The sequence below is a fragment of the Pangasianodon hypophthalmus genome, chromosome 19 (genome assembly GCF_027358585.1).
Source record: "Pangasianodon hypophthalmus isolate fPanHyp1 chromosome 19, fPanHyp1.pri, whole genome shotgun sequence".
Taxonomy (NCBI): domain Eukaryota; kingdom Metazoa; phylum Chordata; class Actinopteri; order Siluriformes; family Pangasiidae; genus Pangasianodon; species Pangasianodon hypophthalmus.
The window spans coordinates 22,316,514-22,339,191 of NC_069728.1; the positions used below are offsets into that span (position 1 = coordinate 22,316,514).

Sequence of the window (22,678 nt, forward strand, 5' to 3'; positions counted from 1 at the left end):
CCAGTAGAAGAGCAGGGAAACAAAAGAGGGTCAAGATAGAGAAGGGGGAAGATTAGGGTTAGGGTAGGAATAAGGCTTGGGGTTAGGGTAGGGGGTTAGCAGTTAGGGTTAAGTGTTAGAATTGGGGTTCAAGATGGGAGATTGAGGTTGGGGTAGGGAGGGGGAAGGGAAAAGGGTTAGAATTGGGCTTGAAGTGAAGGTCATGGTTCGGGTTAGGATTAGGGTTCAGGGTAGGAGGGAGAGATTAGGGTTAGGAGTTAGGGTTAAGTAGGGTTATGGGGTTGGGATTAGGGTTCGGGTTCCTGGTAGGAGGTTGAGGTTGAGGTTAGGGTTAGGGTTCATGGTAGGAGGCTGAGGTTAGGGTAAGGGTCAGGGTTAGGGTTAGGGTCAGGGTAGGAGGTTGAGGTTAGGGTTAGGGGTTAGGGTTAGGGTAGGAGGTTGAGGTTAGGGTTAGGGGTTAGGGTTAGGGTAGAAGGTTGAGGTTAGGGTTAGGGGTTAGGGTTAGGGGTTAGGGGTTAGGGGTTAGGGTAAGCGGATTAGGGTTAGAGTAGGAGGGTTGGGAGTTAGGGGTTAGGTTAGGGTTAGGGGTTAGGGTCAGGGTTAGGGTTAGGATCAGGGTAGAAGGTTGAGGTTAGGGTTAGGGTTAGGGTCAGGGTAGAAGGTTGAGGTTAGGGTTAGGGTTAGGGTTAGGGTCAGGGTAGAAGGTTGAGGTTAGGGTTAGGGTCAGGGTAGAAGGTTGAGGTTAGGGTTAGGGTTAGGGTCAGGGTAGAAGGTTGAGGTTAGGGTTAGGGTTGGGGTTAGGGTTAGGGGGTTAGGGTTAGGGGGTTAGGGTTAGGGGGTTGAGGTTAGGATTCGAAATAAGGTTTTGGAGTTGAGGTTCCGGTCCAACCCAGGTGCGGAATGATGGTTGGGGTTGAGGTAAAAGCTCAGAAATTGTCTGGAAATAAAGTAAAGCATCACAATATTGTGGTTTTATAAAAAGTTATTCAATTTATTTTACTGGATCAAACCATGGCATTGACCGTCCCAGTGGAAGAAGTGCTGAAACCTAAAAAAAGTGCTGTAAGTGCTAGTAAAAGTGCTAACAATTGAGTCAAGTGAAAAGTGCTAATAATCAAAACAAGTGCTATATAAATACTTTAAACCATATTTACAAAGTGTGTATTTGTGCGTGCACAAATCCACCAAGTTGTGTTTAATCATCAAACCAAATCAAAACAAAACCAAACGCTCCACCGAGACGTCCATTATACAACGGATTGCTCCAGTATCAAGTGCTATTTTTACTCACAATAAATGTGACAGAATGGGTATAAAAAAGAACAAAGAAAAGAAAGGAGAAGAAGAAGAAGGAAAAGAAGAAGAAAAGAAGAAAAAAAAGAAGAACAAGGTAAAGAAAAAGAGCAGAGGACAAAAGAAAAACAACGGGGGAAAGAAGAGAATACTGTAAAAAGAAGAATGGGTTAGCCCTATTTCCTCTCTCTATATGGGTATCTCTGGTTCCAAGTCTCCAAGTCTAAGATGTTCTCCTAGTATTGAAGCCATGAGGATGGTCTGTGTGCAGTTTACTTATCCAATATGCTTCTCTTCTTCTTCTCTGTTCCCTGTTCCATGCCCTATTGGCCTCCAAACCCGAGATCCTGAGCTTCTGTATCCCAACCCTTGCAAAATGGCATATTAAGTGTGTGTTGCGTGGTCTGTGTTGAATGGAGTAAATGTGTTGTTTCAGCCTTTGTTCCAGACTGTATTCAGTTTCTCCAATATATCTCTTATGGCAGTGTGTGCAAGTGATCATGTAAATGATATTCGTGGTCTTGAGGTTTGTTCTTTGTGGCACTAGGTGTCCCTTGTTTCCCATCTCCACTGACCTGAGCTGTTGAAAATGTGTTGCTAATATAGGAGGAATCACTCGTCGGTCTGATTTCAAACTGGCCCTGACCAGGAGATCCCGTAGATTTTTATTTCTTCTATAAGCTGATATTGGTTTGAATGACCGAAGTGGTGCGTATAGTTCTTGTGTTTTTTGGAATTGTTGTTTAAGCTTATTGTTGAGGATTTTGGATGTTTCTGAAAAAGTCGTGACTATGGGGATGACATCCTTGGGTTCCGGCACCAATCGTGTTGGGTTATTTCTGAGATCCTGCAACGTGTCTCTTTTAATGGCTCTCAAGAATCTCTTAGAATACCCTCGGGGTCTAAGGGCTTTGAATAGAGTTTGTGTTGCTTCATGGAAATGTTGATCAAATGAGCAAATTCTATGAAATCGAATGATTTGTGATTTGATTACCCCCTTGAAAGTATGTCTAGGATGATAACTTGTTTTAAATAGTAGAGAGTGGGAATCAGTGGGTTTGAAAAACACTTTAGTATGTAGTGTTTTGGAATTATTCTCCGTCGGGATGGCAAAAACTGTGGTGTCTAAAAAGTTAATGTTATCCGAATTAAGAGTTGCTTTGACTTTAATGTGTTTATGATGGGAATTGGCCAAATTCAAAAAGGTGTCAAAATGTTCCCTGTCATGGTGCCAGACCCCAAAGATGTCATCCAGATATCGATAATACACTGCGGGTAAGTGGGGACACTTTGGAAACAATGTTTCTTCCCACTCAGACATATAAATATTCGCGTAGGCTGGAGCAAATTTCTTCCCCATAGCGGTTCCTTGAACCTGTAAATATAATTGAGAATTAAATTCAAAGTCATTGCGGGTTAAATTTATTTCCAACAGCTGAAGAAGTTCTGCATCTGGCCGGCTTGAATCTGGATACCTGTTAAAACATTTCATTATTGCCTGCAATCCTGCCTCTGTACTGATATTTGTGTAAAGGCTTTCCACATCCACAGTGAATAGGAAGGCCGAGTCTGGAATTGTCATGTTCTTGATTTTGTTTATAAAGTCATATGTATCTTTTAAGTAACTGGGATGAAGTTGTGAGACAGGATTGAGGAAATAATCAATGTATTGTGCCACATTGTAGGTCTCACTCCCACAATCCGACACAATCGGGCGTCCCTGTGGAACCTCGGAAGGGACTGTCCACGCCTGTGGGTCTTTATGAATTTTGGGCAATAGATAAAATTTCCGCTGCCTTGGTGGGTTTGGACCAATAAGGTAATTAAACTGTTTAGTGTTAATGAAGCCTTTCTGTTTTAAGTCCTGTAAAATGGATGTTACCAATGATTGTGTTTCCTGTTGTAATGAGTGTGGAAGTAAAGTGTAATGATTGGTATTGTTTAATTGTCTATTTGCTTCTAGTAAGTATTGTTGTTTGTCCATTATGACGATCGCTGAGCCTTTATCTGCCGGTTTAATTATTATATCTCTGTTGGTTTGTAATTCTTTGAGTGCTCTGCGTTCTGTGGCGGTTAAATTATCTGCTTGATTGTTGGAAAAATCTGAAAGAGAATTGATAATCATCCTGTTCTTTTTAATCAACTGCTTTATAGGTAAACTGGTCTGTTCGGTGCTCGGTTCCCATCTGGATTTTTCTGTAAACTGTAAGTGTTCTTTACATTTTGTGTATTGGAAGTGGTCTAAAATTTTAAGTTGTCTATTGTAAGCGTGGACATCCCTCCCCAGCTCCCCCAAGTCCGTACCGCATGGCGTCGGGATGAAGGTGAGACCCTTGCTGAGTAAATCCTCCTGCGGACCTGTGAGACAAAACGTTTTGGATAGGTTAATGATGTTGGTGTGCTTTTTGTTGTCTGTTTTATTGCACTTCACCATTCCTAAAAGTTTAACTGATCCAACCAGTATGTAAACATTTGCGAAGCCGTTTCCGTGGTCCAGTGGATAGGGTCCCTCGGGTTCACCTTGAACCTAAGTGGGTGAAGTTCCTGCAATGGATTACCATGTGCCAGTATATGAGTGTTCAGTTTTGTTAGAGTTTCTTGTTGTCGTCTAGGTAGGATATCCGAGTAGTTTAATAATGGGGTGTAGATCGTGGCATTGGGAAAAACCACTGCAGCAATTCTCCACAGCTCTTGCAACTGTTTTTTTGTTGTACTTTCGAATGTTTGTTCTCTATTATTGATTCCTAATGATAGGACGACTTTTTGAGTGTTTGGATTAGGGGTTAATTTTTGTAACACTTTGGCTATATGTAAAAAGTTGGCTCCAGGGTAACTATCCACCTGAACATTTTCGTCACTAAAATAGGGAATTCTGGACAGGTTGGAGTCCCCTATAAACAAAACTGGTTTCTTTACTTCCAGTGTCCAATCTGCAATCTTTCTAGTGGTGTTAGGATGTCTAGTAGGAACCCAATGGTTCCTCACTTCACAGGTTTTTATTTGGGGCTCCACCCTGTCCGGATGTTCCACATGCAGGGGAGTCAACGAGAAAGAGGAAGGGGAAAGGGAAAGGGAGGATTCAGATCGGGCTTTTCTCAAGGACGTGGTCTTCCTTTCTGTAGACCCATTCATCACCTCCTTCCTCTCCTGCTTCCTATCCCCCTGGGTCGGCTCCCCCTGTGAATCAGCAATAGTAGGTTCTATTAGAACACTAACATTATTTAGGATTGCTGTTCTGTGAACTGTGGATGGAGTGTTAGCTCTCTGTTCTTGCTGCTTAAGTGTATTCAAAGGAACTTCATGTATTAATACACTAACTACCTTGGTCTTATCGGAGTTGTTGTTTAAAGGCCGAGGTGTTCCATTGCTTTTCGATAAATGCATCTGTGGAGAACTTGCCACAAGGTTTGTGTCGTCTTTACTCGGACTCTGTTTGGAGGAAGAAGAGGAAGAGATTGAAGAAGACGACGAAGAAGAAAAAGAAGAGGCGGCAGTGGAAGAAGGATTAGAGGAGCTGTTTGATACTTGGATAGGCAAACATGCAGTTCCTCCATTTTCTGTTTCCACTAGATTCTGTTCCATTTGTGTTTTGGCCTTTTCTATTATGTCTTCCCTCAATTTGTGTTTGAATCTACCTTTGGCCCATTTAACTGCTATCTGCCATTCTGTTTCCTCCATTTTGTGGATTCGATTCAGTAGTTCTGCTTTCACTTGAACGTAATGGTCTTTGAGGATCTGCATATTTGCCTTCATCCAATTTTGTGTGTTTTCCGTAATTCTATGTAGAGTTTGTTGCTTGGGGCATGCTGGTTTGATAAACTGTGTAAGTTTGTGTGTTTGTTTAGACATGCCCTTTGGAAAAATTTGCGTATGTAGAGCTGTTGTCACAATGTCTTCATGGTGTGTGGCCTGTAAGAATTTAAAATACAACTTCCTCAAATGTCTATCTAAAAATTCCCTGGGTTTTGAGTTGTGTAGATGCTGGACTGTGTGTAGTGTTTGTTCCACCCCATCTGTTTCCAAAGTCTCCAACACTGTGAATCTGTTTGTTAAGGGAATCATTGTGCCTGTAAAAAAACTCCTTTCGAGGAAAAAAAAGGTTAAAAGAAAGGAAAGATAAAAACAAAAGGAGAAAAGTCTTCATTGGTCTTACCCCATGAGTATGCTGATAAGAATCCTTGGGACAAGGATCCTGTAGCTGATTAACAACTCAGTTCCTTACCAGAAGGCCTAAGCGGCCTAGGAGTTCACCAAACAGGAAGTTTTGTAGGCCCCTCTGGCTTGGGTGTTGTACTCCAAAAAGAAGGGGGAATAAAACCGAAAAAAAGGGAGGGGGGAATAAAAACCCAAAAAAAAGAAAGGGTTTAAAAATGTGAGTACTCACAAAACGGTTTAAAAAGGATTTTTCTCCATTAAAAAATTTTTTTGTGTAAAACAGGACACAAAAATTGGCAATGTTTTCCCCGTCAAACAGTATCTTTTTGATGTGCAGTTCACGGTGCTTTTTGAGTTCGACGTCCTAACGTTTCGCAGGGAATCCTGCTTCTTCAGAGGACATACGCTTTTTGTTCCCATCCATATCCTTAAATAAGCTCTGGGGTGGGATCTAGGTTAAATTAGGGGTGGAGCTAAAATAAGGAGGTTCTGTATAATTGGTAACTATACCTGTCTGTCTCAAAACTGCCTATCTATTGGTTGTGAGTCTGAAGGAAGTGTGTGGCTTTATGGGTAATGACTTTACCTGGATAATGTAGTTTAAAACTGTTTTTGTAAACCTTGGTTCTCTTATTTTCCACCAGGTCTTCCCAGTAGTCTGTGTGGTGTAGTGGTATAGACAATAGTCTCCTACACCTAGCCTCCCTGGTTCAAGACCCACAGCAGGCAAGAGAAGAGAGCCAAGAATAAGAAGACTGCCATTGAACACAAATGTACTGGAAAAAGAGTGGGTATTAAAAAAATAAAAAACCTTAGAAATAAAGAATAGTAAGGAAAAAAAAGGGGGGGGGGGGAAGGATAAAAATGGAATAATAAAAAAAGGTGATAAAACCAAATAGGATAAAGATTAAGAGATTAAAACAATAAAAGTAAAATAATTAAAATATAACTAAATATGTAAGGTGTGTACTAAGAATATGGTCTGTTCCTCTCTTTTGTTTGTAGTGGCACAGGCTAGGTTAGGTTAGGGAAAGATCAAGTCCTCATATGTTGAGTGTATGCTCTTTAGTGCACAGGCTCACTTTGTTCTATTCTAGAGTTAAAAAGAACGAGGCCAGACCCGTTTTCTTATACAAATACAAAAAAAATTTTTTATATATAAAAATTGGATCCCTGGGTAAGGGTGATCCTTAAACAGTGCAAATTTAAAATCCCCAAATGGTAAATGAGTAAATAAAAAATAAAAAATATAAATTTAAAAAACATAAAATATATAAATAAATAAAATAAAAAGAAAGGATGCTTTTTTAAAATATGATTAAGAAAATAAAATCAATAAAGTTAAAATGAGAGAGCTAAATAAAAATACCCACTAAGTTCAAAAGGAACAGTGACCTGGAAAGGGACCAGGAGTCCCCATAAAGAAAGTAAAAATGGAGGGGGGGGGGAAAAAGACAACATTATTTAAATAAAACAAGGAACCTAAGGGACCGGATAGGGCGTGCAGTTTTTCCCAAGTCAGATCCACACCCCATATCCGGCTGAGTGATCAAAGCACAGGATCCCGGGTGAAAGCTCCATTCAATGTCTGCACACTCCCATGTCCACATACAGCTCACATTTACCTGTAAATGTATTCATCTCATGGGGCAGATTTGGGAGTTAAGTTTATATCCTTGGAGCCAGGGTACCCACTCCAGTAGAAGAGCAGGGAAACAAAAGAGGGTCAAGATAGAGAAGGGGGAAGATTAGGGTTAGGGTAGGAATAAGGCTTGGGGTTAGGGTAGGGGGTTAGCAGTTAGGGTTAAGTGTTAGAATTGGGGTTCAAGATGGGAGATTGAGGTTGGGGTAGGGAGGGGGAAGGGAAAAGGGTTAGAATTGGGCTTGAAGTGAAGGTCATGGTTCGGGTTAGGATTAGGGTTCAGGGTAGGAGGGAGAGATTAGGGTTAGGAGTTAGGGTTAAGTAGGGTTATGGGGTTGGGATTAGGGTTCGGGTTCCTGGTAGGAGGTTGAGGTTGAGGTTAGGGTTAGGGTTCATGGTAGGAGGCTGAGGTTAGGGTAAGGGTCAGGGTTAGGGTTAGGGTCAGGGTAGGAGGTTGAGGTTAGGGTTAGGGGTTAGGGTTAGGGTAGGAGGTTGAGGTTAGGGTTAGGGGTTAGGGTTAGGGTAGAAGGTTGAGGTTAGGGTTAGGGGTTAGGGTTAGGGGTTAGGGGTTAGGGGTTAGGGTAAGCGGATTAGGGTTAGAGTAGGAGGGTTGGGAGTTAGGGGTTAGGTTAGGGTTAGGGGTTAGGGTCAGGGTTAGGGTTAGGATCAGGGTAGAAGGTTGAGGTTAGGGTTAGGGTTAGGGTCAGGGTAGAAGGTTGAGGTTAGGGTTAGGGTTAGGGTTAGGGTCAGGGTAGAAGGTTGAGGTTAGGGTTAGGGTCAGGGTAGAAGGTTGAGGTTAGGGTTAGGGTTAGGGTCAGGGTAGAAGGTTGAGGTTAGGGTTAGGGTTGGGGTTAGGGTTGGGGTTAGGGTTAGGGGGTTAGGGTTAGGGGGTTAGGGTTAGGGGGTTAGGGTTAGGGGGTTGAGGTTAGGATTCGAAATAAGGTTTTGGAGTTGAGGTTCCGGTCCAACCCAGGTGCGGAATGATGGTTGGGGTTGAGGTAAAAGCTCAGAAATTGTCTGGAAATAAAGTAAAGCATCACAATATTGTGGTTTTATAAAAAGTTATTCAATTTATTTTACTGGATCAAACCATGGCATTGACCGTCCCAGTGGAAGAAGTGCTGAAACCTAAAAAAAGTGCTGTAAGTGCTAGTAAAAGTGCTAACAATTGAGTCAAGTGAAAAGTGCTAATAATCAAAACAAGTGCTATATAAATACTTTAAACCATATTTACAAAGTGTGTATTTGTGCGTGCACAAATCCACCAAGTTGTGTTTAATCATCAAACCAAATCAAAACAAAACCAAACGCTCCACCGAGACGTCCATTATACAACGGATTGCTCCAGTATCAAGTGCTATTTTTACTCACAATAAATGTGACAGAATGGGTATAAAAAAGAACAAAGAAAAGAAAGGAGAAGAAGAAGAAGGAAAAGAAGAAGAAAAGAAGAAAAAAAAGAAGAACAAGGTAAAGAAAAAGAGCAGAGGACAAAAGAAAAACAACGGGGGAAAGAAGAGAATACTGTAAAAAGAAGAATGGGTTAGCCCTATTTCCTCTCTCTATATGGGTATCTCTGGTTCCAAGTCTCCAAGTCTAAGATGTTCTCCTAGTATTGAAGCCATGAGGATGGTCTGTGTGCAGTTTACTTATCCAATATGCTTCTCTTCTTCTTCTCTGTTCCCTGTTCCATGCCCTATTGGCCTCCAAACCCGAGATCCTGAGCTTCTGTATCCCAACCCTTGCAAAATGGCATATTAAGTGTGTGTTGCGTGGTCTGTGTTGAATGGAGTAAATGTGTTGTTTCAGCCTTTGTTCCAGACTGTATTCAGTTTCTCCAATATATCTCTTATGGCAGTGTGTGCAAGTGATCATGTAAATGATATTCGTGGTCTTGAGGTTTGTTCTTTGTGGCACTAGGTGTCCCTTGTTTCCCATCTCCACTGACCTGAGCTGTTGAAAATGTGTTGCTAATATAGGAGGAATCACTCGTCGGTCTGATTTCAAACTGGCCCTGACCAGGAGATCCCGTAGATTTTTATTTCTTCTATAAGCTGATATTGGTTTGAATGACCGAAGTGGTGCGTATAGTTCTTGTGTTTTTTGGAATTGTTGTTTAAGCTTATTGTTGAGGATTTTGGATGTTTCTGAAAAAGTCGTGACTATGGGGATGACATCCTTGGGTTCCGGCACCAATCGTGTTGGGTTATTTCTGAGATCCTGCAACGTGTCTCTTTTAATGGCTCTCAAGAATCTCTTAGAATACCCTCGGGGTCTAAGGGCTTTGAATAGAGTTTGTGTTGCTTCATGGAAATGTTGATCAAATGAGCAAATTCTATGAAATCGAATGATTTGTGATTTGATTACCCCCTTGAAAGTATGTCTAGGATGATAACTTGTTTTAAATAGTAGAGAGTGGGAATCAGTGGGTTTGAAAAACACTTTAGTATGTAGTGTTTTGGAATTATTCTCCGTCGGGATGGCAAAAACTGTGGTGTCTAAAAAGTTAATGTTATCCGAATTAAGAGTTGCTTTGACTTTAATGTGTTTATGATGGGAATTGGCCAAATTCAAAAAGGTGTCAAAATGTTCCCTGTCATGGTGCCAGACCCCAAAGATGTCATCCAGATATCGATAATACACTGCGGGTAAGTGGGGACACTTTGGAAACAATGTTTCTTCCCACTCAGACATATAAATATTCGCGTAGGCTGGAGCAAATTTCTTCCCCATAGCGGTTCCTTGAACCTGTAAATATAATTGAGAATTAAATTCAAAGTCATTGCGGGTTAAATTTATTTCCAACAGCTGAAGAAGTTCTGCATCTGGCCGGCTTGAATCTGGATACCTGTTAAAACATTTCATTATTGCCTGCAATCCTGCCTCTGTACTGATATTTGTGTAAAGGCTTTCCACATCCACAGTGAATAGGAAGGCCGAGTCTGGAATTGTCATGTTCTTGATTTTGTTTATAAAGTCATATGTATCTTTTAAGTAACTGGGATGAAGTTGTGAGACAGGATTGAGGAAATAATCAATGTATTGTGCCACATTGTAGGTCTCACTCCCACAATCCGACACAATCGGGCGTCCCTGTGGAACCTCGGAAGGGACTGTCCACGCCTGTGGGTCTTTATGAATTTTGGGCAATAGATAAAATTTCCGCTGCCTTGGTGGGTTTGGACCAATAAGGTAATTAAACTGTTTAGTGTTAATGAAGCCTTTCTGTTTTAAGTCCTGTAAAATGGATGTTACCAATGATTGTGTTTCCTGTTGTAATGAGTGTGGAAGTAAAGTGTAATGATTGGTATTGTTTAATTGTCTATTTGCTTCTAGTAAGTATTGTTGTTTGTCCATTATGACGATCGCTGAGCCTTTATCTGCCGGTTTAATTATTATATCTCTGTTGGTTTGTAATTCTTTGAGTGCTCTGCGTTCTGTGGCGGTTAAATTATCTGCTTGATTGTTGGAAAAATCTGAAAGAGAATTGATAATCATCCTGTTCTTTTTAATCAACTGCTTTATAGGTAAACTGGTCTGTTCGGTGCTCGGTTCCCATCTGGATTTTTCTGTAAACTGTAAGTGTTCTTTACATTTTGTGTATTGGAAGTGGTCTAAAATTTTAAGTTGTCTATTGTAAGCGTGGACATCCCTCCCCAGCTCCCCCAAGTCCGTACCGCATGGCGTCGGGATGAAGGTGAGACCCTTGCTGAGTAAATCCTCCTGCGGACCTGTGAGACAAAACGTTTTGGATAGGTTAATGATGTTGGTGTGCTTTTTGTTGTCTGTTTTATTGCACTTCACCATTCCTAAAAGTTTAACTGATCCAACCAGTATGTAAACATTTGCGAAGCCGTTTCCGTGGTCCAGTGGATAGGGTCCCTCGGGTTCACCTTGAACCTAAGTGGGTGAAGTTCCTGCAATGGATTACCATGTGCCAGTATATGAGTGTTCAGTTTTGTTAGAGTTTCTTGTTGTCGTCTAGGTAGGATATCCGAGTAGTTTAATAATGGGGTGTAGATCGTGGCATTGGGAAAAACCACTGCAGCAATTCTCCACAGCTCTTGCAACTGTTTTTTTGTTGTACTTTCGAATGTTTGTTCTCTATTATTGATTCCTAATGATAGGACGACTTTTTGAGTGTTTGGATTAGGGGTTAATTTTTGTAACACTTTGGCTATATGTAAAAAGTTGGCTCCAGGGTAACTATCCACCTGAACATTTTCGTCACTAAAATAGGGAATTCTGGACAGGTTGGAGTCCCCTATAAACAAAACTGGTTTCTTTACTTCCAGTGTCCAATCTGCAATCTTTCTAGTGGTGTTAGGATGTCTAGTAGGAACCCAATGGTTCCTCACTTCACAGGTTTTTATTTGGGGCTCCACCCTGTCCGGATGTTCCACATGCAGGGGAGTCAACGAGAAAGAGGAAGGGGAAAGGGAAAGGGAGGATTCAGATCGGGCTTTTCTCAAGGACGTGGTCTTCCTTTCTGTAGACCCATTCATCACCTCCTTCCTCTCCTGCTTCCTATCCCCCTGGGTCGGCTCCCCCTGTGAATCAGCAATAGTAGGTTCTATTAGAACACTAACATTATTTAGGATTGCTGTTCTGTGAACTGTGGATGGAGTGTTAGCTCTCTGTTCTTGCTGCTTAAGTGTATTCAAAGGAACTTCATGTATTAATACACTAACTACCTTGGTCTTATCGGAGTTGTTGTTTAAAGGCCGAGGTGTTCCATTGCTTTTCGATAAATGCATCTGTGGAGAACTTGCCACAAGGTTTGTGTCGTCTTTACTCGGACTCTGTTTGGAGGAAGAAGAGGAAGAGATTGAAGAAGACGACGAAGAAGAAAAAGAAGAGGCGGCAGTGGAAGAAGGATTAGAGGAGCTGTTTGATACTTGGATAGGCAAACATGCAGTTCCTCCATTTTCTGTTTCCACTAGATTCTGTTCCATTTGTGTTTTGGCCTTTTCTATTATGTCTTCCCTCAATTTGTGTTTGAATCTACCTTTGGCCCATTTAACTGCTATCTGCCATTCTGTTTCCTCCATTTTGTGGATTCGATTCAGTAGTTCTGCTTTCACTTGAACGTAATGGTCTTTGAGGATCTGCATATTTGCCTTCATCCAATTTTGTGTGTTTTCCGTAATTCTATGTAGAGTTTGTTGCTTGGGGCATGCTGGTTTGATAAACTGTGTAAGTTTGTGTGTTTGTTTAGACATGCCCTTTGGAAAAATTTGCGTATGTAGAGCTGTTGTCACAATGTCTTCATGGTGTGTGGCCTGTAAGAATTTAAAATACAACTTCCTCAAATGTCTATCTAAAAATTCCCTGGGTTTTGAGTTGTGTAGATGCTGGACTGTGTGTAGTGTTTGTTCCACCCCATCTGTTTCCAAAGTCTCCAACACTGTGAATCTGTTTGTTAAGGGAATCATTGTGCCTGTAAAAAAACTCCTTTCGAGGAAAAAAAAGGTTAAAAGAAAGGAAAGATAAAAACAAAAGGAGAAAAGTCTTCATTGGTCTTACCCCATGAGTATGCTGATAAGAATCCTTGGGACAAGGATCCTGTAGCTGATTAACAACTCAGTTCCTTACCAGAAGGCCTAAGCGGCCTAGGAGTTCACCAAACAGGAAGTTTTGTAGGCCCCTCTGGCTTGGGTGTTGTACTCCAAAAAGAAGGGGGAATAAAACCGAAAAAAAGGGAGGGGGGAATAAAAACCCAAAAAAAAGAAAGGGTTTAAAAATGTGAGTACTCACAAAACGGTTTAAAAAGGATTTTTCTCCATTAAAAAATTTTTTTGTGTAAAACAGGACACAAAAATTGGCAATGTTTTCCCCGTCAAACAGTATCTTTTTGATGTGCAGTTCACGGTGCTTTTTGAGTTCGACGTCCTAACGTTTCGCAGGGAATCCTGCTTCTTCAGAGGACATACGCTTTTTGTTCCCATCCATATCCTTAAATAAGCTCTGGGGTGGGATCTAGGTTAAATTAGGGGTGGAGCTAAAATAAGGAGGTTCTGTATAATTGGTAACTATACCTGTCTGTCTCAAAACTGCCTATCTATTGGTTGTGAGTCTGAAGGAAGTGTGTGGCTTTATGGGTAATGACTTTACCTGGATAATGTAGTTTAAAACTGTTTTTGTAAACCTTGGTTCTCTTATTTTCCACCAGGTCTTCCCAGTAGTCTGTGTGGTGTAGTGGTATAGACAATAGTCTCCTACACCTAGCCTCCCTGGTTCAAGACCCACAGCAGGCAAGAGAAGAGAGCCAAGAATAAGAAGACTGCCATTGAACACAAATGTACTGGAAAAAGAGTGGGTATTAAAAAAATAAAAAACCTTAGAAATAAAGAATAGTAAGGAAAAAAAAGGGGGGGGGGGAAGGATAAAAATGGAATAATAAAAAAAGGTGATAAAACCAAATAGGATAAAGATTAAGAGATTAAAACAATAAAAGTAAAATAATTAAAATATAACTAAATATGTAAGGTGTGTACTAAGAATATGGTCTGTTCCTCTCTTTTGTTTGTAGTGGCACAGGCTAGGTTAGGTTAGGGAAAGATCAAGTCCTCATATGTTGAGTGTATGCTCTTTAGTGCACAGGCTCACTTTGTTCTATTCTAGAGTTAAAAAGAACGAGGCCAGACCCGTTTTCTTATACAAATACAAAAAAAATTTTTTATATATAAAAATTGGATCCCTGGGTAAGGGTGATCCTTAAACAGTGCAAATTTAAAATCCCCAAATGGTAAATGAGTAAATAAAAAATAAAAAATATAAATTTAAAAAACATAAAATATATAAATAAATAAAATAAAAAGAAAGGATGCTTTTTTAAAATATGATTAAGAAAATAAAATCAATAAAGTTAAAATGAGAGAGCTAAATAAAAATACCCACTAAGTTCAAAAGGAACAGTGACCTGGAAAGGGACCAGGAGTCCCCATAAAGAAAGTAAAAATGGAGGGGGGGGGGAAAAAGACAACATTATTTAAATAAAACAAGGAACCTAAGGGACCGGATAGGGCGTGCAGTTTTTCCCAAGTCAGATCCACACCCCATATCCGGCTGAGTGATCAAAGCACAGGATCCCGGGTGAAAGCTCCATTCAATGTCTGCACACTCCCATGTCCACATACAGCTCACATTTACCTGTAAATGTATTCATCTCATGGGGCAGATTTGGGAGTTAAGTTTATATCCTTGGAGCCAGGGTACCCACTCCAGTAGAAGAGCAGGGAAACAAAAGAGGGTCAAGATAGAGAAGGGGGAAGATTAGGGTTAGGGTAGGAATAAGGCTTGGGGTTAGGGTAGGGGGTTAGCAGTTAGGGTTAAGTGTTAGAATTGGGGTTCAAGATGGGAGATTGAGGTTGGGGTAGGGAGGGGGAAGGGAAAAGGGTTAGAATTGGGCTTGAAGTGAAGGTCATGGTTCGGGTTAGGATTAGGGTTCAGGGTAGGAGGGAGAGATTAGGGTTAGGAGTTAGGGTTAAGTAGGGTTATGGGGTTGGGATTAGGGTTCGGGTTCCTGGTAGGAGGTTGAGGTTGAGGTTAGGGTTAGGGTTCATGGTAGGAGGCTGAGGTTAGGGTAAGGGTCAGGGTTAGGGTTAGGGTCAGGGTAGGAGGTTGAGGTTAGGGTTAGGGGTTAGGGTTAGGGTAGGAGGTTGAGGTTAGGGTTAGGGGTTAGGGTTAGGGTAGAAGGTTGAGGTTAGGGTTAGGGGTTAGGGTTAGGGGTTAGGGGTTAGGGGTTAGGGTAAGCGGATTAGGGTTAGAGTAGGAGGGTTGGGAGTTAGGGGTTAGGTTAGGGTTAGGGGTTAGGGTCAGGGTTAGGGTTAGGATCAGGGTAGAAGGTTGAGGTTAGGGTTAGGGTTAGGGTTAGGGTTAGGGTTAGGGTTAATGTTAGGGTTAGGGTTAGGGTTAGGGTTAGGGTTAGGGTTAGGGTTTAGGGTTAGGGTTAGGGTTAGGGTTAGGGTTAGGGTCCATACCTTTAACTTGGAAATTTTAACATGGGCCGGAATAGGCAATCTGGATTATTTCCAAGTAATCATTTAGCAGCCAATTTGCCCATTCAAAAGTATAAGTACCTTGGAACCAAAAATTTGATCTGGATCAAACTTTTGTCCTGCGACCAGATGGCGCTATGGAGCACATTATTGGATCGTTTTCTTGGAATTACCAGAAATCATCTTTTTGGAAAGGTTAGGAAAAACACTTCTATGATGTCAGAAGCTCATTTGCATATTCCAAGTTAATGATCTTTTCATTAATTCATTAATCAAATCAATGATTTGATTTTGTAATTTGATGGAACTTGTTCATGTACATTGTTCATTGATTGGCTTTGGGTTACTGATCAGAAGGTCGGGAGTTCAAGCCCCAGCACTGCCAAGCTGCCACTGTTGGGCCCTTGAGCAATGCCCTTGACCCTCTCTGCTCCAAGGGTGCTGTATCATGGCTGATCATGCACTCTGACCTCAGCTTCCTGAGAAGCTGCAATATGCAAAATGTATATGTGACAAATAAAGGCTTCTACTTAATGATCTGATACATTTGCTTTCACTTTGGAGTTTGATGCTGAACTTCTTGTATGGTCCTGACCATACCTTTAACTTGGAAATTTTAACATGGGCCGGAATAGGCAATCTGGATTTTTTCCAAGAAATCGTTTAGCAGCCAATTTGCCCATTCAAAAGTATAAGTACCTTGGAACCAAAAATTCGATCTGGATCAAACTTTTGTCCGGCGACCAGATGGCACCATGGAGCACATTATTGGATCGTTTTCTTGGAATTACCAGAAATCATCTTTTTGGAAAGGTTAGGAAAAACACTTCTATGATGTCAGAAGCTCATTTGCATATTCCAAGTTAATGATCTTTTCCCTAACTTTTAAATTTTCTGATTTTTTAAAATCTTTTATTCATTGGTTTTGATTTTTCCTTTTGATTTTACCTCATCTGATTTAATTTTTTTTATATTTGTTGAATGCTTCCTTGTACATTCTTGCTCTTTAAGGTAAATCTATTAATTTAAAATTAAAAAAAAGAAATACTTCCTGTGATGTGGCAGCGGTTAAAAAACTAACTTCCTGTCATGTGGCAGCTCATTTTCATAATCCAAAATTATTATTCTTTTCTCTAATTTTTTCAAATATTTTCTCTGTCTTTTTTACTTTGACTTACCCCTCAAATGCTTGATTGTACGATTGAGATAAATATAAGTCACTCTGGATAAGGGCGTCTGCCAAATTCCATAAATGTACATTAAAAATCAAAGAATCTTTTGATAATCATCTGATATATTTGTATGTACTTTATAAGCTGATGATTGATTGGTCACGTACATTCCAAATCAATGAACATTTTTCCCTATTCACCTAGACTTTTTGTTTTGATTTTGTAATTTGATGGAACTTGTTCATGTACATTGTTCATTGATTGGCTTTGAGTTACTGATCAGAAGGTCGGGAGTTCAAGCCCCAGCACTGCCAAGCTGCCACTGTTGGGCCCTTGAGCAATGCCCTTGACCCTATCTGCTCCAAGGGTGCTGTATCATGGCTGATCATGCACTTTGACCTCAGCTTCCTGAGAAGCTGCAATATGCAAAATGTATATGTGACAAATAAAGGCTTCTACTTAATGATCTGATACATTTGCTTTCACTTTGGAATTTGATGCTGAACTTCTTGTATGGTCCTGACCATACCTTTAACTTGGAAATTTTAACATGGGCCGGAATAGGCAATCTGGATTTTTTCCAAGAAATCGTTTAGCAGCCAATTTGCCCATTCAAAAGTATAAGTACCTTGGAACCAAAAATTCGATCTGGATCAAACTTTTGTCCGGCGACCAGATGGCACCATGGAGCACATTATTGGATCGTTTTCTTGGAATTACCAGAAATCATCTTTTTGGAAAGGTTAGGAAAAACACTTCTATGATGTCAGAAGCTCATTTGCATATTCCAAGTTAATGATCTTTTCCCTAACTTTTAAATTTTCTGATTTTTTTAAATCTTTTATTCATTGGTTTTGATTTTTCCTTTTGATTTTACCTCATCTGATTTAATTTTTTTTATATTTGTTGACTGCTTCCTTGTACATTCTTGCTCTTTAAGGTAAATCTATTAATTTAAAATTAAAAAAAAGAAACACTTCCTGTGATGTGGCAGCGGTTAAAAAACTAACTTCCTGTCATGTGGCAGCTCATTTTCATAATCCAAAATTATTATTCTTTTCTCTAGTTTTTTCAAATATTTTCTCTGTCTTTTTTACTTTGACTTACCCCTCAAATGCTTGATTGTACGATTGAGATAAATATAAGTCACTCTGGATAAGGGCGTCTGCCAAATTCCATAAATGTACATTAAAAATCAAAGAATCTTTTGATAATCATCTGATATATTTGTATGTACTTTATAAGCTGATGATTGATTGGTCACGTACATTCCAAATCAATGAACATTTTTCCCTATTCACCTAGACTTTTTGTTTTGATTTTGTAATTTGATGGAACTTGTTCATGTACATTGTTCATTGATTGGCTTTGGGTTACTGATCAGAAGGTCGGGAGTTCAAGCCCCAGCACTGCCAAGCTGCCACTGTTGGGCCCTTGAGCAATGCCCTTGACCCTATCTGCTCCAAGGGTGCTGTATCATGGCTGATCATGCACTCTGACCTCAGCTTCCTGAGAAGCTGCAATATGCAAAATGTATATGTGACAAATAAAGGCTTCTACTTAATGATCTGATACATTTGCTTTCACTTTGGAATTTGATGCTCAACTTCTTGTACCTTCCAAATAAAAGAATCTTTTGATAATCATCTGATATTATTTGTATTGATGTTATAAATGTGACGATTGATTGTTTATGTAGATTCCAAATCAAAGAATGTTTTCCCCTATTCAGCTATACTTTTCTTTCGACTTTGGAATTTGATGAGAAATGTTCATATGATTTCCCTATCAAATAATATTTTCATAATCATCTGATACTTTTGCTCTGACTTTGGAATTTGATGATAACTTCTTGTACCTTCCAAATAAAAGAATCTTTTGATAATTATCTGTTATTATTTGTATTGACATTATAAATGTGATGATTGATTGGTAATGTACATTCCAAATCAAAGAACATTTTCCCCTATTCAACTATACTTTTCTTTTGACTTTGTAATTTGTGAGAATTGTTCATGTACATTTCATGTCAAATAAAATTTTCATAATCATCTGATACCTTTGCTTTGACTTTGGAATTTGATGATATCTGTTCTTGTACATTCCATATCAAATAATATTTTCATAATCATCTGATATCTTTGCTTTGACTTTGGAAATTGATGATAACTGTTCTTGTACATTACAAATTAAAGAATCTTTTGATAATCATCTGATATATGTGTATTGACTTTATATGAATCACTGGTCATGTAGATTCCAAATCTAAGAGTAGTTTCCCCTATTCATCTATACTTTTGTTTTGACTTTCCAATTTGATGAGAATTGTTCATATAATTTCCATATTAAATAATATTTTAATAATCATCTGATACTTTTGCTTTAACTTTGGAATTTGATGATAATTTCTTGTACATTCCAAATAAAATAATCTTTTGATAATTATCTGATACCTTTGCTTTGGCTATGGAATTTGATGATAACTGTTCTTGTACATTCCAAATCAAAAATATTTTCATAATCATCTAATATATTTGTACTGACTTTATATGATCGATCATGTAGGTTCCAAATCAAAGAGCATTTTCCACTATTCATCTATACTTTTGTTTTGACTTTGTAATTTGATGAGAATTGTACATATACTTTCTATATCAAATAATATTTTCATAATCATCTGATACATTTGCTTTGACTTTGGAATTTTGGGATCATTTTTCCAACCAAGCCAAGACATGCCTCCAACATTAGGGCCTTATTTGGATGTCCCAAATCAATGAAACTTACAGCTATGTTTGGAATTAGAATCATTATTTGCACAAGTGTTATATAGGGTATTGGGACAACTATTGGCTTTTGAAATGAAGGCCATGAATATTAAATGAAGATGAATATTTTTAGAAGAATTGAGAGCTCTTATATGCATAAAGATTAGTATATTGGAATGTTTAGGAGCCAGATTACGTCTTTGGTAGGGCTGGGCTTATGTTCCTCCAAAAAAAAGGAACATTTCTCCTAAGTAACATTTTTTCATTGAATTTAGGGATTTAGGGGCAAATATTGTCTTTTTGGAGCTGGAATTCAAAACTTGAAATCTGAATTTACAGTTGTTTATTTATCCTGACAGATTTCATTTTTGGAATTCAGGATGTAAATTTTGGATTCTTCAAATCATGATTTTGCAATATTTAGGGGCAAATATCAAATATTTGGAATTCTAGAGCTTTAAAATGGAAATCGGGATCAAAATCTTGGAATAATTAGGGACAAATGTCATCTTTTGGGAATTGGATCATATTCTTGAATTTTGGGATCGGAATCTTGGAATTGCACAACAGATCTCCTTTTTGGAATTCTGTATCAAGAACTTGGATTTTTCTAGATCATAGTCTTGGAATTATTAGGGGCAAATATCCCCTTTTTGGAATTTTGAGATCATAAAATTGGAAAAAGAGATCAAGATCTTGGAATATTTAAGGACTGAAATATCCCTTTTTTGGAATTTTAAGATCAAAAACCTGGTAACAATCTATATATTTAGGGGCAAATATCCCTTTTTTGGAATTTGAGTTCCAAAATTTAGAACCAAGAACTCAAGTTTTTGAGATGAAAAACTTGGAATGAAGATATTGTGAAAGGCATAAAATATCCCTTTGAAAACAACAGACCATACATTTGGAATCAACTCATCAGAGCAAAATGCAGAATGCAAAACTCTGTAACCATTTACACTTTTAAGTAGCACAGACCCATCTTTTTGTTTTTTAGGAATTTCTATTTATTTTTTGGAATTTCCAACATTAACTAAAGAAAATGCAATTTATTGTGCAAATTCTGAATTGTGCGGTCTGTTTCACCAATATACTCCGTTTGCTCTAGAATTAGTTCACGTGTTCAACGGTTATGTGAAGGGCCCCCAAATTGTCACTCGATCCTTTCAAAGGTATTTGGGCCTAAAATAACTTAATGAAAGAGTCGTAAAATGCCAAGGGTGCGACATAGTTCTCCCGAACTTACCTCTTGTCCTAACATGCAGTAAGTCCAGTGCTAAGAATGGAGCACAATTATTCCACAGCTTATTTCTCAGCAACGGACAAACCTAGAGACACCAGGTCGCTTGAGGCAGGAAGCCTGGGTCTCCCTCCGATGCTCTCTGTCGGCGCCTGTTGGGGGCAGGCCTCCGGGGAGTTAGAACCAGTGTTCGGGTTGATTTCTGACATCCTACATAAAATCTGACCGCAGAATTGAACTCCTGGTCTTGGAGAAAGCTGTGACCAGTATGAAAACTTAGGAATTTAGGGATTTATATTTACTTTTGTGGAATTTCCGACATTAATTAAGGGAAATGAATCAACCCTAGGCCTAGTTCATATTTTCACAGTTCTGTGAAGGGCCCCCAAATTGTCACTTGATAACTTGAAAGGTATTTGGGCCTAAAATAACTAAACAAATGGGTCGTAAAATGCCAATGGTGCTGCGTACTTCCCCAAAACTCGGCATGCCACGTCACCTTGTGGCCTACTTTGGGTATGTCAGGTTTGGGGCCTTCAGGTGCCACAGTTATCTAGCTGGTCCCAGAAACACTTGGCAGGTGTTTCATTGTGTTGTCTGGCTCTATACTAGCTACAGCCTCATGTTGTAAGTCCAAGGCTAAGAACAGAGCACAATTTTTCTACAGCTTCTTTCTCAGCAACGGGAAAAAAAAGGTCTAGAGACACCAGGTCGCTTGAGGCAGGAAGCCCGGGTCTCCCTCCGATGCCGTCCGTCTGTGCCGAAAGGGGGCCGGCCTCTGGCAGTGTTCGAACCCTCGTTCAGGGTGCTTCCCTAGAGCCTACATAAAATACGACCCCAGAATCGAGCTGCTGGCCTTGGAGAATACTGTGACCCCTTCGAAAACTTTTGTTGTTTGGGATTTAGGGATTTTTATTTATTTTTTGGAATCCATGATGTTAACTTAGGAAATGAATTTTATTTTACAAATTATGAATTTGCACCCTGTTTCACCAGTGTACTCTGTGTACTCAAGGCCTAGTTCACGTCTGCCAGGTTTGGGGCCTTCTGGAGCCACGGTTCTGTGAAGGGCCCCCTAAATGTCATTTGATCCCTTCAAAGGTATTTGAGCCTAAGATAACTTGATTCAAGGATCATAAAATGCCAACGGTGCGACGTACCTCCACAAAACTCAGCAGCCCACGTCATCTCTTGGCCTAGATCATGGGTCACAGGGGTGGGGTCTCCAGAAGCCAAGGTATTTGGGCCTAAAATAACTAAACGAAAGGGTAGTAAAATGCCAATGGTACTGCGTACTTCCCCCAAACTCGGCATGCCACGTCACCTTGTGGCCTACTTTGGGTACTTTGGGGCCTTCGAGTGCCAATGTTATCTAGCTGGTCCCAGAAACACTTGGCAGGTGTTTCAATGTGTTGTGTTTCTGGCTCTAAACTAGCTACTGCCTCATGCTGTAAGTCCAGGGCTGAGAAGAGAACACAATTTTTACACAGCTTCTTTCTCAGCAACGGGGAAAAAAAGGCATAGAGACACCACGTTGCTTGAGGCAGGAAGCCCGGGGCTACCTCTTATGCCGTATGTCAGCGCCCGTAGGGGGCCGGCCTCTGTCAGGGTTCTAACCTGCTTTCGAGGGTTTTCCTGAAATGCTACATAAAATCCGATCCCAGAATTGAGCTCCTAGCCTCGGAGAACCCTGTGACCTCTCCAAAAACTTTTGTTGTTAAGGAATTAGGGATTTCTATTTATTGTTTGGAATTCCCAATGTTAACTAAAAGAAATATATTTTATTGTGCAAACTATGAATTGTGCAGCCTGTTTCACCAGTGTTCTCCCTGTACTCGAGGCCTAGTTCACGTGGAGTGGGTTTGGGGCCTTCTGGAGACACGGTTCTGTGAAGGGTGCCCAAAATGTCACTCGATCCCTTCAAAGGAATTTGGGCCTAAAATAACTTAACCAAAGGGTTGTAAATTGCCAACGGTGCAACATAGTTCCCTTGAACTCAGCAGGCCACATCACCGCATGGTCTACTTCACGTGTGTGGGGTTTGGTGCCTCCAGGAGCCACAGTTCTGTGAAAGACCCCTAAAATGTCACTTGATCTCTTCACGGTATTTGAGCCTAAAATATCATAATGAAAGAGTCGTAAATTCCCAAGAGTGAGACGTAGCGCCACAAAACTCGGCACGCCGCAGCATCTTGTGGGCTACTTCAGGTATGCCAGGTTAGGGGCTTCCAGGTGCCACAGTTATCTAACTGGTCCCAGAAACACATGGCAGGCATTTCAACCTGTTGTGTGGCTCTATATAGCATGATAAAATCTGATCCCAGAATCGAGATCCTGGCCTCTGGGAACCCTGTGACCTGTCTGAAAACTTTGTTGTTAAGGATTTAGAGATTTCTATTTATTTT

The 22,678-nt window shown here is 40.0% G+C and overlaps 2 protein-coding genes across 2 annotated transcripts; both read right to left on the reverse strand.

The window, feature by feature from the left end:
• Positions 1 to 831: 831 nt before the first annotated feature.
• LOC128321678 (uncharacterized) lies at positions 832 to 6,125 on the reverse strand. Its single transcript, XM_053242052.1, has 4 exons — positions 5,516 to 6,125; positions 4,615 to 4,722; positions 2,769 to 4,470; positions 832 to 937 (listed from the first exon to the last, which is right to left on the reverse strand). Exons 3-4 carry the CDS (start codon positions 3,725 to 3,727, stop codon positions 832 to 834), a joined length of 1,065 nt encoding a protein of 354 aa, XP_053098027.1. The 5' UTR covers positions 3,728 to 4,470; positions 4,615 to 4,722; positions 5,516 to 6,125.
• A 1,876-nt stretch (positions 6,126 to 8,001) lies between these two features.
• LOC117597813 (uncharacterized) lies at positions 8,002 to 13,295 on the reverse strand. The gene is made up of 4 exons (XM_053242053.1): positions 12,686 to 13,295; positions 11,785 to 11,892; positions 9,939 to 11,640; positions 8,002 to 8,107 (listed from the first exon to the last, which is right to left on the reverse strand). Exons 3-4 carry the CDS (start codon positions 10,895 to 10,897, stop codon positions 8,002 to 8,004), a joined length of 1,065 nt encoding a protein of 354 aa, XP_053098028.1. The 5' UTR covers positions 10,898 to 11,640; positions 11,785 to 11,892; positions 12,686 to 13,295.
• Positions 13,296 to 22,678: the final 9,383 nt, after the last annotated feature.

Bases quoted from the DNA above. Each gene is read 5' to 3' on its own strand.
- LOC128321678 (XM_053242052.1), bottom strand. From the start codon at position 3,727: ATGGTGAAGTGCAATAAAACAGACAACAAAAAGCACACCAACATCATT. The intron at 938-2,768 runs GTATCCAGATTC...CTTTATTTCCAG, and splicing joins ATAATGAAATGTTTTAACAG to ACAATTTCTGAGCTTTTACC.
- LOC117597813 (XM_053242053.1), bottom strand. From the start codon at position 10,897: ATGGTGAAGTGCAATAAAACAGACAACAAAAAGCACACCAACATCATT. The intron at 8,108-9,938 runs GTATCCAGATTC...CTTTATTTCCAG, and splicing joins ATAATGAAATGTTTTAACAG to ACAATTTCTGAGCTTTTACC.